The following is a 15612-nucleotide window of genomic DNA, read 5'->3' as shown; positions in this document are numbered from 1 at the left end:
ACAGACAATAAACGGCGAGATATTTTCTCCGAGCGGCGGTGGAGAAGTTGGCGCAGGGATCTTGTCCATGGGCGGTCCTCAAAGGTCTTGTAGGTGCCTGCAGCGAGAGTATCTGGAGGCAGTTAGTCTTACTGCAATGATCGTGTTCCGAGTCTTAGGTCGTATCTTCGCGTCTGTCGGTGGGGGCGCGTCTGCCAGGCGGGGTGAATCTGCTACTCTCCTCGAATGACTGCTTGTGAGTGCCTTTTCCTCATCGGACCTGGTGATGTATTACAACCGTGACTGTTTCGCAACAAAGAAACATTCTCTCCATGACGAAAAATATTTATAGTAAGAACACTTGCGTGTTCTTTTTTCTAGTCGTAACGAGGGTTTTTGTGTGGTCCATCCTTTACGGCATTGTCTTGTTTCCGTGTTGCTGGATGATCATTTTTGTCACAATAAATTAACCCAAAGGTATCTGTGTGTGGTCGCCACATTACAATATTTATTAGTTCTTTTTGTTATTGTATTGTATATTAGAATATTTTTTTAAGCGGCAAAGGCACCTTCCATACAATAAATAACAACAAAATATAGCTTAATGTGTATGTAAATAATGTTACATAATCATATCGTATATTTTTTTATTTAATATATTTAAAATTACAGTGTATAAATAAATGAGATCAGTGTTTGTAATTTTAAGATAACAATTAAAATATTGATGAAGAGGCCGATGATAGCAGCGATTTGTTCTTGTCTTCGGCATGCAACTCAGTAAGAATGTTGCGGCAGAATGGACATGAATTTTTTACAATAAATTGCGATTCTAGATCATCCGTGTAGAAAAACTATAAAATATACAAAACACATAAACTATTGACGTTATAATAATTGATATACAAACCATGATAATAATAATAATACACATGTACCTTATAACAAAATGGGCACGCTTGTATTTGTAAATCAGGCATTACGTTGCGATAAAATGTTGTTTTCAAAGGTATTTCTTTCTTTATGTAGATTACTGACGATGGAGACAAAAGGTGTAAATCACTCCTCGAGCAAACGACTTCACCATCTATATCCTCCTGAAATGGCAAAAAAGCCACAAGAATTAGGTTGATTTCCATATGTAAAAAATGTACAAAAAATAAACATTTTTTAATAAAAAAAAATATTTTTGTATATAATATATTTATTTTGTAGCGCATGTGGTTTTTGAGGGCTATTTAATTAAACGACCTTCTTGGCCATGGCGATAGAGAGAGAATGTATGTGCTGCCAGTTGTTAAAAACCACCCGTTTCTTAAGTTGAGCGGTGGTGTGGCAGCACTGGGAACTGTCAAAACGCCGCCAAAATTTTAATTTCTATTCTTAAATGTTTTTTATGTTGACTTTTTTAACGAAATTACAATTTTTTCAAATTTTTGAATAGCCGCTATTTTGAAACAATGGCGGCTAAGATGGTTAAGATCAAGATAGCTAATGAAGTTAGCCGAGATATTTACAAAATCTATTTTTAGAATAAGTTTCAAGTTGATATGATTTAAATTATGTCAGTTATCATGTCCTCAAAAACCGTTTAATCCTACATATATATATGACGAAAGTAATGTGTTTTGTTGATTAATTCCTATTTTTGATTTTTTTTTACCTCCATACATTTTACTTTTAAATTTTTTTTAAGAAGTTACAATATTTTAAATTTTTTTGATAGTTGCCATTGTTAAACAATATGGCGAATCAAGCTGGCTAATGAGCTAAGTTGAATACTATTTTTAAATTAACACCAAATGGGAGAAATACTATCATTATATAACGCAAAGAACTTTGAAATAACATAATAATAAAAATTTAACCTCAAAAGGTTTAGCTGCAAACGCATCTTTGTACTCGGTGATGCTGTCGATCTTCAACACTTGTGAATAGCTGCTTTGGGCTTCGACCGTATCATCAGAAACATTCGCCGGATCAGATTCAATCAGCTGTAAAGCTTCCTCAAAAGATATATCTTCTTCCAAAGTAAAGGCCACTAATGGTAGAGAATCTAAAAAAAGTTATATTTAGATTATTAGTTTATAAAGGCTATACCTGTTTTTAAAAAAAGGTAAATTCATTTTGTTAATAACACATAATGGAAAACATTAATTACCAAATGTAAGAAAGGAATAGTACATTGTGTGACCACAAAAGTGGCACATTGTTGAGAGCGGCATCACGTGGTGAGAGCACCGATAGCACAAGGGATTGACTTCGTTGCTGTCATTCAAGCTTTCAGCTCTTGATAACAAAGTTAGAACTTCAACATTTTCCTTAAAAAAAACATAAATGAAATATGTTTAACAGATAATCGTTGACATATTGAAAATTCCAATATTAACTCACTTGTATTTTATAAGGCACTCTTAAATTTTGTATTTTATCGAGCATTTGGCGAGCAAGCTTGTTAGCGCCTAAAATCCTACCCTGTTTAGCCAGACACAGGTACAAAGAGCTATTCTTAGGCATAGGAATTAAATACTTCTGTGAAAATTGCACTTCTTAAGTCACAAATACTATTTAATTTACAATACACTAAAAGGATACAACAACGAAATTCCTTTCGGAACAGGGTTAAACTTGTCCAGCAGTGAAAGAACGATCTTAGAGGCGTTGAACAGCGTCTCTGGTTGACAAACGGAAAACACTTCGTTTATGCACTGGTGCACCATGTGAAATGCGTAATATATTGTCGCTAACTTCTCATTTTCAAGATAAGACAAAGTCCAAGTCTGAACGGTGCTACGAACAATGAATATAATTTTAAGAATTAAGTATTAGGTATATAATCACTTTTGCTTTCATACCTTTGATCTTGCGCGCTTTGTGCTATTTCAAGTGACTGAGACGCCAATAGCCAATGTAGGTATCCTGCGTCATTGAAGCGCTCTTCTGCTATGGCGTTTTGAATCAAAACACCCAAAACTCTGAGCGCCGACTCAATCTGTCCTCCCAAATGATAAGCTGAGGTAAAAAAGTATCGATCCAATTAGCATTTACCTTTAAATTTTATGCCGTATACAACTTCGGATGATGAATTTACCTTTGTGAGCCTCAATGAAGTTATTGTCACGTGCCATTCTTTGAGCGTACGGTATGTATACGTTTTCTTTATACTGCGGAAACTGTTTTACCAGCTGAAAAGCCTGCTGCCAGTTCTCCAACTTGACAGCCATAACAATCATCGCCTGTTGGTCACCCAGTTTTTGATACAGTTCGTTCGCAGCCTCCAACCGGCCAATAGAAATGAGCGCATCGGCCACTATGTATAGATCATTACCCGATCCTTTATCAATGTTACGACCCGTCTCCATCAACCTAAAAGTTTTATCAAATTATCTGCCCAAACAGACACAATGAAAGCAATAAACTTACATATCCACCCATCCATTTTCAGCCATGATACTAGTAGCGCTTTTAATATCGCCGGCAGCTAGGAACATTTCTGCCGCGACTCTTGGTTCCTTGATATGCTGAGCCCATTCAGCTCTTTTGTGAATCAAACCGGCCACATCGCCAGTGTTCATATATTCCTGTAAAATGTAGACAAATATACACATTAACCCTTTGCGCTGGGAAAATTTTAAAAGAAAATTTGAATTCTACATATCTATGTTAAATACGTCGCATATTTTACTAATTAGATACGACAAAACCGGGTAAGTGATGTAACATTCTTAGATTAACAAAAATTCAATTTTTTGGCATTGGGTAATAACTCGATGATCCATAAGCATTATATTTATTTTACTAGACATCTACAGCTTTCAATATGTAATACTTATGAAGTTCTTTTTACCTCCTGTAAAATTCAGTCATTTATAGTTTCGCGGTATGACAAACAGTAGTTCAGCGGTTATGCAGTATCACCGACGATTTATATTTTCGATCTTTATAGACGTTATGTGAATATGTTGAATAAAAAAAATAGTTTTGAGATCAAGAAATAACGTTTTTTTTTCTATTTATCTATGATCTATTTTTATGATAAAAAATGTTTTTAAATTTAGTGGAACTTATACGTACTAAGTTTAGTTCTTAATATATTCAAAAAGAATGACTAAAATATCATAAAAAATACGAAATTTATGTTTTTTTTTTAAAAACTTTATATTTCGCAAAATTGTTTTCGACTGGTTTGCAGACTGTAAAGCAAAATTTTTCGATCGCAAAGGGTTAAAATTGTATTCATTTACTATTTTATATTAAAAAATAATACCTGCGCTTTGTGGAATTGTTTCAAATCAGTATACATGGCAAAAGCCTTTCGTGGTTGTCCGTTAGATTTATATAGGCGTGCTGCTTCACTATATTGACTGCGATAAGCACATACATCAGCAATCATTAATGAATTTGATGATGGATCATTCATGTTTGCGTTTTCCTTACATATGAAAAACAAAACTTAATGTTATTTAAATCGGCTAGGAAGAAATTTGACTTTTCTTATACTTGATTTAAATTAATTTGTGTATAATATGATAAGCTAACCTCAAGAGATTCGATCATCTGAAGAAATATCATGTTGTTGCTCCGCTGAAATGACTTCTTTGCAACCTGCAACGATAGTTCTTCCAGAGCTGCGAATCCGAGGTATTTCCAATCAGCGTCTGTGAGTCCTAAGCATGCGATTTCGTACGCTTCACTAAAATAAAAATAGTTAAAATCAGTATTATACAAAATCATATAGCTTATAAAATCTTACTTGAACATTCGATTCTGTACGTATTGATACATGGCGTGTGACAGAGGAATGTTGATAGACTGCATGGCGTTAGCTTGCAAGCAAAATACGTATCCTTTTTGAAATCCGACCACCGATCCGATCAAAGGCTGAGAGGATTGTGGAAACGGCACAACTTTTATCGAAAGCATGCCGCCACCGGAGTAGCAGAGCAGATCCTCAAAAGATGCGTGCCAAGATACCGACGAAGCATTGTCAACCTAAAACATATTCTCTTTTATAAATATTTGCCGAATAGCATAAACGCATGTTATATTTACAGAGAACAATAGCTGCTGCGTCGCCAACGTATAGACATGACATATACAGTTCTCGTCAACAATTGCTATCATAGACTTTGAAGCGCTCAGATCGAAACATCTGATGGCAGCGCTCGTGCTTATGATTGACTCTGTTGTGGTATCTTCAAGATCGACTTTCCAAATCTGGAATAAAAATTATTACAATGTAAAATGTGTTTTATTTTTTAAAGTGAGTTTTGATTAAAGATTTTAAATGATTTACTTCTCCGTTAGCCAAGCCTAGAAGAAGCACTTCTTTGAATTGCATCGGTGTGACTTTCACGTATCGAATCGACGCTGGAACGTTCCAGGTGACCAGATTTTTGCCGCCGATCATCGCTAGCTTTGTATCTTGACATAGTAATAATGAGACACTGGTCGCGACGAGCAATGAGCATTCACTCTTTTGCGGTATCTTCTCCTTAACTCTATAAAGCATTCCATCGCTGTCGCCCTGTTCATAGATGACAATACGCTCCGGCAACTGAACCTAAAAAATGGTTGAATTTAATAGACCGATTCAATTAGCATAACTTAATAAAACTTACTGCTAAACGATGTTTGTAAATGGCGATTTTTTGGACCTTATCGTGGCATTTGATCTTAACTTTGGTGCCAGACGTTAAATGGTGTATTACGACGTCCGTGAGATTCTCGCGGTAAGCGTACTTATCATGGTAGAGACCGTGGACTTTGTTAAAAATTATTTGATAACACCACAATGTCCCATCTAAGCATCCGAGAGCCTTTAATGTAAGAAAGAGCTTAATATGTAATGCTTAAATGCTACAGATTTTACATTTGTAATGGTTATACAATCGTATTGTTGACGGTGCAGTGCTGAACAGACCAGACCCATTGTTGGTAATTTTTCAATATGATGACGCCTTCGGAAGTCATCACCACCCAACCTTTAACTCCACAGCATAATATCAACTCACCTAATCTGCTCAAACACAAGGGCATTAAACCTGTAATAAAGACAATTGTTATGTGTACAACTTTTGCTGCTATAAAAATATAGAAAAATCCAAATAACCTAATGGTCTATCCTTCATTAGCTGATGACCACTTCCATTGTAAAATGATATTGTTTCCAGCCAATCGCCAACTAGCAGCATATTGTCGAACCACATGACGCTCCAAATTGGACTGCCTTCCTTATTTATTCTTACTTTTTCTTCACCTGTCTTATAGATAAACAATAAATTCAAAACCGAATAAAATAAGAGTAACACAATTATACTATGAACTTTAATTTTACTTTGTTAACACTCAATGTCGCCAAACTAAATTTCTTCTGACTTTTATTTATAGGGATATTGTAAGCAAAAGATGGCAAAAAAGTTTTAAAATAGAAATGAAAATAAAAAAAATTGTATATTTACGTGTTTTTTTGAAGATATGATAATTGCCGTAATTTTAATTGTATTGAAATAAAACTTGTTCTAAAAATAGATGTTGTAAATATCTCGGCTAAGATCAATAGCTAGCCTGATCTGCCATCTTGTTTCAAAATATTTAAAAAATCGGAACTTTATTAAAAAATCCTAGGGAAAAAAGTAGATGTCAAAATATCATTGATACAGTAATACCTCGATTTACGCAAACTCGGAGTTACGTGGTTCTTGATTTTTTCGTATTTTAACTCTTAAAATAAACTATATCGTCCAAACAAAGTAAATTTGATTATCCTGTATCTAGTAAGAAAAGAAAAACAGTATCTCTGGAATGTAAAATCAACATTATCAAGAACTATGATTACAGAATGAAAAATTGTGAATTGGCAAAGAAGTTTGAGCTACCGTAATCCACAGTAAGAAGTATTAAAAAATATAAAGAAAGAATTCTTGAAGCTGTAAAAAATTTAAATTCTTGAACTCAAGTATAATTCTTAAACGTCATAGTATTTTGACTAATGCCAATACCATAGTAATATCGGTAAGGATAGCTATCATATTTTTAAAACATGGTGTAATATCGAAGTGCAGACAAACTTTGGAGTAAAATGCGAAACATAAAAAATTATTAAAACAAAATAAAACTTCAATGTGTTGCTGTATTAGAAACGTCAATATTTAGATAGTAATCCCTAAAAGCAATCAAAGAAATAATAATAAATTATTACTTTATTACGTATGGATACAAATCCACCAGTCGATCCAATAGCCAACATTTGTCCATCAGATGACCACGAACAAGAAGTGATCCTCCCAGGTCCATTTATCTTATGCTTTTGGACAGCCTTGACCTCGTTTGACCAAAATGCAATGTCTGAAACGGCACACGAAGTTAATTGGTGAGATATCGGGTTATACGCTAGGCATTGGATAGCTTCATTGTGTCTGAAATTGAATGAAACATGTAACAGTTCAAATAAAAAGTTTTGAGTTAAGAATTGATATATAAGTAGCTTTTTGAGGACAAAGGGAAATAACTTACGAGTATTTTAAAACACCTTCGAGCTTAGAAGTCCATATGATTACGATCTTGTCGGCGCCACCCGATGCAAACTTCCTTCCATCGTTTGCGTACGCCACACAATAAACGGTGTCTTTGTGGCCACGGAGCAATCGTATGAGCGAACCATCTGTAGGGTCGTAAACCATGACGCGTTCGCTCGCAGCTACGATCATTTGGCTCCCATCGGGACTGAAGCACAGACTATGTATACTGAAAAAGTGTATTTTAATAATTCAGTCAAATAAATAAAAAATCAATATTATGTTTTTACATATTTTTTTAGCATTTAACACCTGGTTTAAATGTATTTCATATTAATAGATTAACAATTTGACACACAAACAAAAATATTTTGATTTACAGTAAAATACTATTTAAATACAAACTGGGATGTAAAAAAATCTACAATGATTTTTAATAATATTAATGTCACTTCAGCGTGAGACTAAATTTGTCACAATTACTTGTTAAAAGCATAATAAAACTCATTGCTATAGTTATTTGTGACTTGAAAAACAAGTTTATTTTTCACGCCGGTATTACAAGCGCATGTGCCAATTGCCTATTTGGGCGGATTAAGAATGCAGTGCTGACAGTGGCGGATTCACGCACAAGCATGGTAAGCGCTTGCTGTAGGAAGTCCTAGCATTTTTAAAAAATATTTTTTTTAAGAATTATTATAGTTTTTCTATAGCAATCAAATACGACATCATAAAAATTGAATCACTTTCCGTAGAAAAAAAAACGTTTGTTTGCTCAAAAACGTTTGTTATTTTCTAAATGCATCACATTTTCGAGAAGTTCCATATTTGCACTTATTACAAGTTCCATATTTGAGTTTGGTTTGTTTTATTGTTTCCTCTAAATATCACAGACGATAATAAAAGTCAATGTGGGAATTAATATTTTATGCATGATATACAATACAACATAAAAATATCTGTTCTAATTAAAAAATATTTTGTGTAATGGTAAGGGGGAGTGGGTAAGTTTGGAAACGGGCTCTGAATATTTGTATATATATAGGGATCCCCAGAATTCGCCTACAAGTGCCCAAGTTAAAGCATTGCAAGATCTCCAGCTTTTTAAATAATAGTTGTTACTTGCATTTGACAGCAAGTTGTAAAGCAAAATCTAGTTCCATTGTATAATATAAGTGTATCCACATTAAGAAGTAGCATAATTGCAATTCCAAGAAAGATAGAAACTATAGGAATTGTACTATTTGTCGACAATTCATCACCGCATTGACGGATTTATATTTACTACAAAACATTGTTATTTTTGATTAGTTACCATAACAACGTAGTATTGCATAAATATAAACATACAAAAAGACAAAACGTTCACAGTTTCACCATTTAAAAAAGACCGTCATTTTAATTTAGGTAAAATTATGGCCGCAAGTTGTATCGGTTATTATTAATCGTTGTAAATTATCTTCTGGCAAAAATGGATAATATATTTTAGATTACCACATTTGTGTAATATATCAAGTTTCGTTTGCAAGAATAAAAGTGTATTTTAAAATATTGGTGATCACCATGACGATTCAGTTTTTTCAGCCTCGTGGATTTTGTTGATCCACTTTGGCACCGTCCTCATATCGGCGAATATAAAGTGCGTCAGCCGGTTGACAGATCCGTCGCCATAACAACCGATTTCGTAGTACCAACATGACTAACTGAAATATGCTTCGATTGGCACTAAGCTATATTACTTGCTTATTATAAGCTAGTCAATTTAATACACAATGATAATACAGAAAATATTGTGTTGCTGTGCACAAAATTTCACAAAAGTATTCTGCTTTCTAACCTAGCGCATCTCAATATTCCAAAATTTCCGAGATGACCTTTTTTTTAGCTATTCCGGTTAAGAGTTTCATTAATATGGTAAGCCTAAAGAAAGTGTTTATCTCAATTTAATTTTTCGGAAGTTATTTGAGACGTTAACTTTTGCCTAGGATGACTAACCACTTACCTGATTTTCTTAGAGGTTCTATTCATGCTTTGGGCTGCCTCACATTAAAACAGCTTCAGCGCCGATGGTCATCCGGCTCAAATAAACTAAATTTTTAACTATTCTTCTCAAGAAAAAGTTGGCGGTCTCTCTTATTATTCTAGCAAAAATTATCTATGTGTGATGGCTGCCTTATCGTGGCTCGGAGGCAGTGGCATAGCTATGGGTGGGGGAGGGGCATAGTCGCGGGTTGCAGTTAAACTCGATTTTATCTGAGTGTAAAAATGTTTTTGATCAATGAACTAAATACTTTTTTATGAAAAGTAAAATATAGCAAGCATTATTTATATTTTATTCCTTATATTATTCACGTTAAAATCTATTTGCTTAATCAATTTTTACTCCTAACAAGTATATAATATAGTATCCCTGATATCGTAATATACTTTTTTTTTGTAAGGGAGGTAACAAAAATGTGACGTTTTGTGTGGCAATTGAGAAAATAGAATCAAAATATGTCCAAAATTAGGTGTGGATATTTATAAATGAACTCTAATAATAATGACAAGAGTACGATAATATTTATTACTTCATTGCTAGGGGGCATTAACGTTAAGCTGTTAGGACATATGTATTTATTATCAAATAAATATTATTTAAATTGTAAATTCACTAAATATTTTTTTAAAGATTAAGCAACTGGTTGTTATGGCCAAATTGAAATGGTCAATATTCACCGGCTTAGTAGCAATTCTTTTCGTCTAGACGTTGGCTGTCAAATCTAATCACGGCGGCCTTACTAGAATCCCTGATGGCGTCGCAAAGAGAGGGCTCAGTCCCGTCTCTGACGTCTACATCTTCCACAATAATGAGTATGAGGGAAAAAGAGAAATACATCGAAGATTTCGATTTTCCATTTTGTGACGAATCCGGCAAATATGACAAGATCACTAAAATCGGGCAAGGGACATTCGGCGAAGTGTTTAAAGCTCGAGAGAAATGCAACAAAAAGTTCGTTGCGATGAAGAAAGTACTAATGGACAACGAAAAGGAAGGTTTTCCCATCACGGCACTCAGAGAAATAAGAATACTCCAGCTGCTCAAACACGAAAATATTGTAAATTTGATAGAAATCTGCCGAACGAAAGCCACGCAGCAAAATAAATACCGATCGACGTTTTATTTGGTGTTTGACTTTTGCGAACATGATCTTGCCGGACTGTTATCTAACGTGAACGTAAAATTTAGCTTAGGCGAGATAAAGAAAGTGATGCAGCAACTGTTGAACGGACTTTATTATATTCATAATAATAAGATACTACACAGAGACATGAAAGCGGCTAACGTACTCATCACAAAGAACGGTGTGCTAAAATTGGCCGATTTCGGTCTCGCCCGTGCTTTCAGCGTACCGAAAACGGGTCAAGCTAACAGATATACAAATAGGGTAGTAACCCTGTGGTACAGACCTCCAGAGCTGCTTCTCGGCGATAGGAACTACGGACCTCCAGTCGACATGTGGGGCGCCGGGTGCATTATGGCCGAAATGTGGACAAGATCGCCTATCATGCAAGGCGGAACCGAACAACAACAACTGATGCTCATATCGCAACTATGCGGAAGTTGCACGCCCGATGTTTGGCCTGGGGTGGATCAATTGGATCTGTATAGCAAGATGGAACTCCCGAAAGGACAGAAGAGAAAGGTTAAAGAACGATTGAAACCATACGTTAAAGACCCGTATGGCTGCGATCTTTTAGATAAGCTGCTGCAATTGGATCCCGCTAAACGATACGATAGCGACACTGCATTGAATCACGATTTCTTTTGGCTTGATCCGATGCCGGGCGATTTAGGCAAAATGTTGGCGCAACATTCTCAAAGCATGTTCGAGTACTTGGCGCCTCCAAGGCGTCCCGGCAACCTTAGAAACCATCACCACCTCGTCGGTCCCCCGAATCCAACGAAGCCAACTACTAGTATGCAAGACAGTGGTTATCAAGACAGAGTTTTTTAAATTATACTTTTGGATCTCATTATATTATAATAAGTCATATCGTTTACATAATAATAGCATTTTGGTATCTATACCAATTGACAATGTAGAAAATAACAAAGTGAACGTCGCATAAAGACAAAGCTGTCTCTTAAATTTTCACCATGTTGAAAATCAACATAGATGTATCAAATTTATGAGACGTTTTCTACCATATTGCGTCTTTTACGCACTGAGAATGCGATATCTGGTTTTTGCAATCATGCATCACCTTTCATTATCTTTTCAACATCAATTGGTGAAAGATATAACTCTTCGTGCCAAATTACACAAAAATAATGCGCAAATAGATAACAAAACACTATTATTTGTACTGATCTCAGCCTCTAGCCGCACAAAGGCTATTTCAAATGCATATTCAAATATGCTTATCAAAATATCTGGCTGTAATACTTGTAACTCGACTTGAGTATTCAGTTATTAATTGTTAACATATCTATTGATTAACATTTGCGGTTTTTTTTATTATTATTAATATTAACAAGTTTATATTTAAAAAGTACCAAATCAATTGCGAATAACCGAACTGATAAAATATTGCACAATTTTTTTTTTATTAAGCTTGATCTTTAACTGACTGAAATTTGGCAAGTTGATATGGTACAACCTAATATTATTATACTTTGTGGTACCTCCAATGTAATTGAGGCTTAAGATAAGGTTCTGAACTTAAATAATCCTTTCACCGGCTCCGTATTACAAGAGCAGTGTCTGGCGCGACTTACCCCTATAGTCTGATAGAACCCGGTTTAGTTCTAAGTGTTCTGATATAAACAGTCCGTGTGCTTTTTGTAGCTGTAGTAGCGTTATCTAACTATTATATTATAAGTGAAGATAGTTTCTAGATATGATACTTTATTCAATTACTTTATATTTTATAATTATCTGTCCTCAATGATGCAGATTTACTCATATAAAGTATTTAATCGATTTTTTTATATGAGTGATAGTCACAACGTTTTTATATTTTTTTGATAATACTGTGTATTACTTTTTATATTTCTCATAAAACATTAAAACTGGTCATAATTTATATTGTATTATGTCATATTAAGTGTAATTGTAAAACAAATATTTATTAAATGTATAAATTAATATAAATAAAAAAAACCTTTTTTATTTGAAACATAATAACGATTATCAAACAAATAACTAATACGGCAATGATACTTACACGAAACTTACTCTAAAGATAGATCTTGTAAAATATCTCAGTAAAGCTTATTAATTTAAATTTATTAAGACTATCGTAACCTAAGAAATTACCTCAGTGCGTCACGATAGTCGTAAAACAATACATAGTATTATTTAAATACACAAAAAATAATACATGATAGGAACCGGACAAAACAGATCAATGTGCAATTCCAGCGTATTAAGGAGTCAGATGGCTGCTGTCATAGGCGAGTCAGTAATTGCAGATGTTCTAGCCCTAATGGTCATCAAAAAAAATTGCGATCATGATTCTCAAAGATGTTCCGGAACCCAAAACTGGAATTATTCGAGAATAGTTTGATTGTCAACAGCACCCTTTAGTAGTTTGAAGAAATGCTTAGTAACATACAACTTTCTGCGAAAACTCAGCGAATCCCAATGCTCCTAAAAGAAAGGCGTTGGGATATATATAAGAACAGATAATAACCAAATATCCTTTTATGAAGGTAAGAAGTCATTCGGTTACAGCGTAATTGATTAGTTGAGAGCGCGTGTAAATCAATAACAAAACTTGTGACAAAAACTATAACCAATGATTTTAAACTGAAAACTTTTTATTAGTATTAATTTTGTAAATAAATATCATTTAATAATGTTAACATTGTACATAATGTATATATAGATGTATCGATGATGGACAATAATGAACCATCATATGCAGAATAAAAAGCAGCGCTTATCAAAGCATATGAGGAAACAGAAGAGCTCGGTGATATCGTAGAACAGCTAATTCCAAGGCGCAGTTATAGTCCTGTAGACCATGATGAAGAAGAAAAAATAATAAAAAACTGAATGGATAGTACAGAAGAATAAAAACAAAAAAGGAATAAAAGTATCGGAAATACCTGAAAAAATAATTAACAATCAAAATACTAAACAGCATAAACCACTTCCGGTAATAGTCGAAAATTTTAGTCAACTAAACAAAGAAATAAACTTTTGAAACCAGTCTGCTAAACAATAAGCAAATCAAAGTTAACGTAAGCAATAAGTCTGAATATAGAACTTTAATAGAACTCACGAAGGAGACAAAACAACAATGGCATACCTATGAAAATAATCAATCAAGACCAATAAAAGTAATCGCTAGAAATCTTGACCCTTTTTGCCTACCAAAAGAAATTGAAGAAGAATTGCAACAGAAGAACTTCAAAATTATAAATGTGGTAAACCAAATTGGAAAGGTCAAAAAAAATGGACAAATGATACAAAAGTCATTACCATTATTTATGTTAATCTTCAGTCATGAAAAAGACTAAAAAAATCTACGCAATAGAATATCTGTGTCATATGAAAATTAAAATTGAAGCCATTAGAAACAATAAATTAATTCTGCAATGCAAAAGTAGTCAAAGATATGGACACATGTAAAAATTCTGCGGAAGAGAAGGAGCGGAGGGGGCGGGCCGCCCCGGGCGGCACTTGCTTGGGGGCGGCATATTCGCGATGGGATCGTCTAGTGTGGTTCTTAACCATGAATGCATTAAAACATACATAAATCCAAGAATAACAAGAGCTTAATAATAACCAATTTATTATTTTAAGAAATGCTGATTTTATGACCTTGCAAAAAATGTATGGGGGGGCGGCAATTTTAAGGATCGCCATGGGCGGCATATACCCTAGCTACGCCACTGGACCACCTCACCTTCAATTGGGAAAAATCCATAACTACAAAGCCTGTCTGCTCAAACTGCGGTGAAAATCACCTAGCCAACTATAGAGACTGCAGTTATAGTAAAGATGAAAGAACCAAAGCTAAGACAATACATCACAAACCGAGAACACTTATCCCTACTACAGTAACAAAGGAAGAATTATTTGTTCAAATAACCGAAAGGGGTGTAAATCAGCAAAAATAAAACCAGTCTGAATAGCATAGTCAATTACAAATGATGCAAACTTTATTAGCAAAGTTTGAAACAATTGAGAAAATAATGTCTAGAGTGGAAAATATCAACAACAAAATTATGGCATATTTAAAACTTTAATAATCTCAAAAAATGTAAGAGTAGCGACATGGAACCATAATTGTAGCTACACATGTGCTGGATGGAATCGCCCGGTTTATAGTAGGGGTCCGGTGCCATATAGTGGGGGTGGAAGGTCCTTGGACCCACGCCATCCTTCCACGATCGCATCAGGCTCAGGAGCTTCGACCCATGAGCGATCGGATATACCTAGCCTGGCTTTGAAGCCTGCATACTGCGCATACAGGCGCTAGACCAGGCCTCCTTCCTAGGTGGTCACGAGAACGACCTGGACGGGTAGACCGTCGTGATTTAGTTGCTGATGGTCTCCGGCATCACTATCCTTTTTGGAAACGGAGGTTGGATAGGGGAAGTGGGGGGAGTGAAGGTATGCGGGCAGTCACGCTCCGCGTACCTGGGGCCTCTACGGAGAGAAATGATTCTACGCATCTTGAAAAGAAAAATATTTATTTTATCAACTCATCCTTTATACTTATTTTTTTATTTATTACTGCGGCATAGCTCTTTCCGATGAGAGGAGAGAGCTCGTGGGTGGCTCTTAAGGGGCTATATAGTGGGGGTGGTGTTGTATGGGCCAGTACTTACCATTTCAGGCGTGCCAGATGAATCCACCGGCACCGAGCCAACCGCTGGCGGCCGGATTGTCGCCGGCCACGTTCCCTACATCTGTCCAGCGCCGGGTACCGGGTCGAATGTGGTGGGGTATGGAATTATACTGAAGCTCACACACGAGTCGGGCCAGCAGCAGCCGTTGACAGTGATTGTTGGATCTTGTAATACAATTATTAAATATATTCCTCGTGCTTAGGCAGTGGCGGAAGAAATAGACCTCGTTTTAATTACATTAGTAGAATTTCACCCCGTCCTATGGGA

The 15612-nt window shown here is 35.1% G+C and overlaps 2 protein-coding genes across 3 annotated transcripts; one reads left to right on the top strand and one right to left on the bottom strand.

Moving 5' to 3' along the window:
• Positions 1 to 576: 576 nt before the first annotated feature.
• On the bottom strand, positions 577 to 9197 carry Oseg1 (intraflagellar transport protein Oseg1). Of its 2 annotated transcripts, XM_088187988.1 has the most exons (21): positions 9059 to 9197; positions 7495 to 7725; positions 6648 to 7397; positions 6441 to 6558; positions 6092 to 6238; positions 5869 to 6023; positions 5601 to 5798; positions 5276 to 5542; positions 5032 to 5196; positions 4733 to 4971; positions 4519 to 4672; positions 4247 to 4411; positions 3403 to 3560; positions 3071 to 3345; positions 2835 to 2991; positions 2575 to 2769; positions 2374 to 2482; positions 2141 to 2300; positions 1848 to 2035; positions 918 to 1076; positions 577 to 833 (listed from the first exon to the last, which is right to left on the bottom strand). In XM_088187988.1, the coding sequence occupies exons 5-21, from the start codon at positions 6186 to 6188 to the stop codon at positions 696 to 698; spliced, it is 2979 nt and encodes a 992-aa protein (XP_088044114.1). In that variant the 5' UTR covers positions 6189 to 6238; positions 6441 to 6558; positions 6648 to 7397; positions 7495 to 7725; positions 9059 to 9197; the 3' UTR covers positions 577 to 695. The 2 variants fall into 2 exon arrangements, with proteins under 2 accessions (XP_088044114.1, XP_088044113.1); XM_088187987.1 differs by lacking the exon at positions 6441 to 6558 and having other exon boundaries at positions 6092 to 6242; positions 7181 to 7397; positions 9059 to 9192.
• Positions 9198 to 10219: 1022 nt separating this feature from the next.
• LOC148234368 (cyclin-dependent kinase 9-like) lies at positions 10220 to 12643 on the top strand. The gene has a single exon (XM_088187989.1). It carries the CDS (start codon positions 10289 to 10291, stop codon positions 11492 to 11494), a length of 1206 nt encoding a protein of 401 aa, XP_088044115.1. The 5' UTR covers positions 10220 to 10288; the 3' UTR covers positions 11495 to 12643.
• Positions 12644 to 15612: the final 2969 nt, after the last annotated feature.

The sequence above is a fragment of the Plectrocnemia conspersa genome, unplaced genomic scaffold (assembly GCF_051122295.1).
Source record: "Plectrocnemia conspersa isolate PC_06_02 unplaced genomic scaffold, ASM5112229v1 ptg000006l, whole genome shotgun sequence".
NCBI classification, from domain to species: domain Eukaryota; kingdom Metazoa; phylum Arthropoda; class Insecta; order Trichoptera; family Polycentropodidae; genus Plectrocnemia; species Plectrocnemia conspersa.
This window is presented reverse-complemented; position numbering and strand designations above follow the sequence as displayed.

What these genes read in the sequence shown, in the direction of transcription:
- Oseg1 (XM_088187987.1), bottom strand. Translation starts at nt 9,120, where the DNA reads ATGAGGACGGTGCCAAAGTGGATCAACAAAATCCACGAGGCTGAAAAA. An exon ending in AGATGATCGAATCTCTTGAG is followed by an intron (nt 4,412 to 4,518) that starts GTTAGCTTATCA and finishes TTCATATGTAAG; the next exon opens with GAAAACGCAAACATGAATGA. An exon ending in CTATTCCTTTCTTACATTTG is followed by an intron (nt 2,036 to 2,140) that starts GTAATTAATGTT and finishes AACTTTTTTTAG; the next exon opens with ATTCTCTACCATTAGTGGCC.
- LOC148234368 (XM_088187989.1), top strand. Translation starts at nt 10,289, where the DNA reads ATGGCGTCGCAAAGAGAGGGCTCAGTCCCGTCTCTGACGTCTACATCT.